The sequence below is a fragment of the Entamoeba invadens genome (assembly GCF_000330505.1).
Source record: "Entamoeba invadens IP1 unplaced genomic scaffold scaff_1105074726643, whole genome shotgun sequence".
Taxonomy (NCBI): Eukaryota; Evosea; order Mastigamoebida; family Endamoebidae; genus Entamoeba; species Entamoeba invadens.
The window spans coordinates 26,668-27,721 of NW_004440363.1; the positions used below are offsets into that span (position 1 = coordinate 26,668).

Consider the following 1,054-nt stretch of genomic DNA (forward strand, 5'->3'; position numbering starts at 1 on the left):
TAGTAATGAACTGCGAAGAATAATTTTTCTACGAAAAAATGGGGTGCAGTGTATGTAATTTGTTTGTAAGAATTTTTTTTGTATGTCAATTTAATAAAAATAATTTATTATAATTTATTATAATGTTTTGTAATAAAAATGGTTTTGTTAGTAGTTTTAAAGTGTTATGACAATTTTTATTATATTACAAATTAAATAAATAGCAAATTATTATGGAAGTTATGTATAATATCATAATAATTTATTTGTAATAAATAGTTGATAAATCAAATAGTTTTTTTTCTATTATTTGATACTATTTTCAAACTATTCATTATAAAATTCAATCTCAAGTATTAATAACTTGTTCAACTCTTATAATAATTTTATTATATAAATATAATTGTTTTATTGTACAATTCCAAATAAATAAATAATGAATTATAATACAGTGAATTATCCAATTAATAGAAACAGCTATTAACAATAAACAAAAGCAATAAAAAAAAAGAAGAAATAATTCACAAAAGAAAGAAACCAAGTAATAAATAGGTTTTCAAGCTTTTTATCAAATGATGACTTTTTTGTCCAATCTTAATTCTCAACTCAAATTATAAGAGAATGTTTGGAACGAACACCGGAATGAACACCGGACTAAACATGAATGTTTTTGGAAATGGCATGGGTGGTGGAATGAGCAGTGGTTTAGGGACATCGAGTGGGTTAGGAAATGGGTATCAACAGAACACAGCAATAGGTGGGGGCTTACCACAACAATCGAACTCTTTCTTTAGTAATACCGGGACAATGGGACAACCCAATACCCTTGGAACTCCACAGAACACTTCATTCTTTGGAAATACAAACTCTGCGATGGGGCAACCCAACTCGTTGTATGGCGGACAGCAACCGCAAGCGACCAATTCCTTATTTGGAGGGAACACTAATCCGATGGGTCAAAACCCTGTTTTTGGGAGTCAACCGAACACATCGCTCTTTGGAGGGAACGCGGGGATGACTGGAGGAATGACTGGACAATCCAATTCATTGTTTGGTGGACAACAACAACAACAAC

The 1,054-nt window shown here is 30.7% G+C and overlaps 1 protein-coding gene across 1 annotated transcript; it reads left to right on the plus strand.

Annotated features, from left to right (window-relative positions):
* Positions 1 to 600: 600 nt before the first annotated feature.
* Positions 601 to 945, plus strand: EIN_461870 (Hypothetical protein; the record flags this gene model as incomplete). The annotated part of the gene is made up of 1 exon (XM_004256594.1): positions 601 to 945. A coding segment is annotated over one exon (345 nt), but the record flags the coding sequence as incomplete, so codon positions are not given.
* Positions 946 to 1,054: the final 109 nt, after the last annotated feature.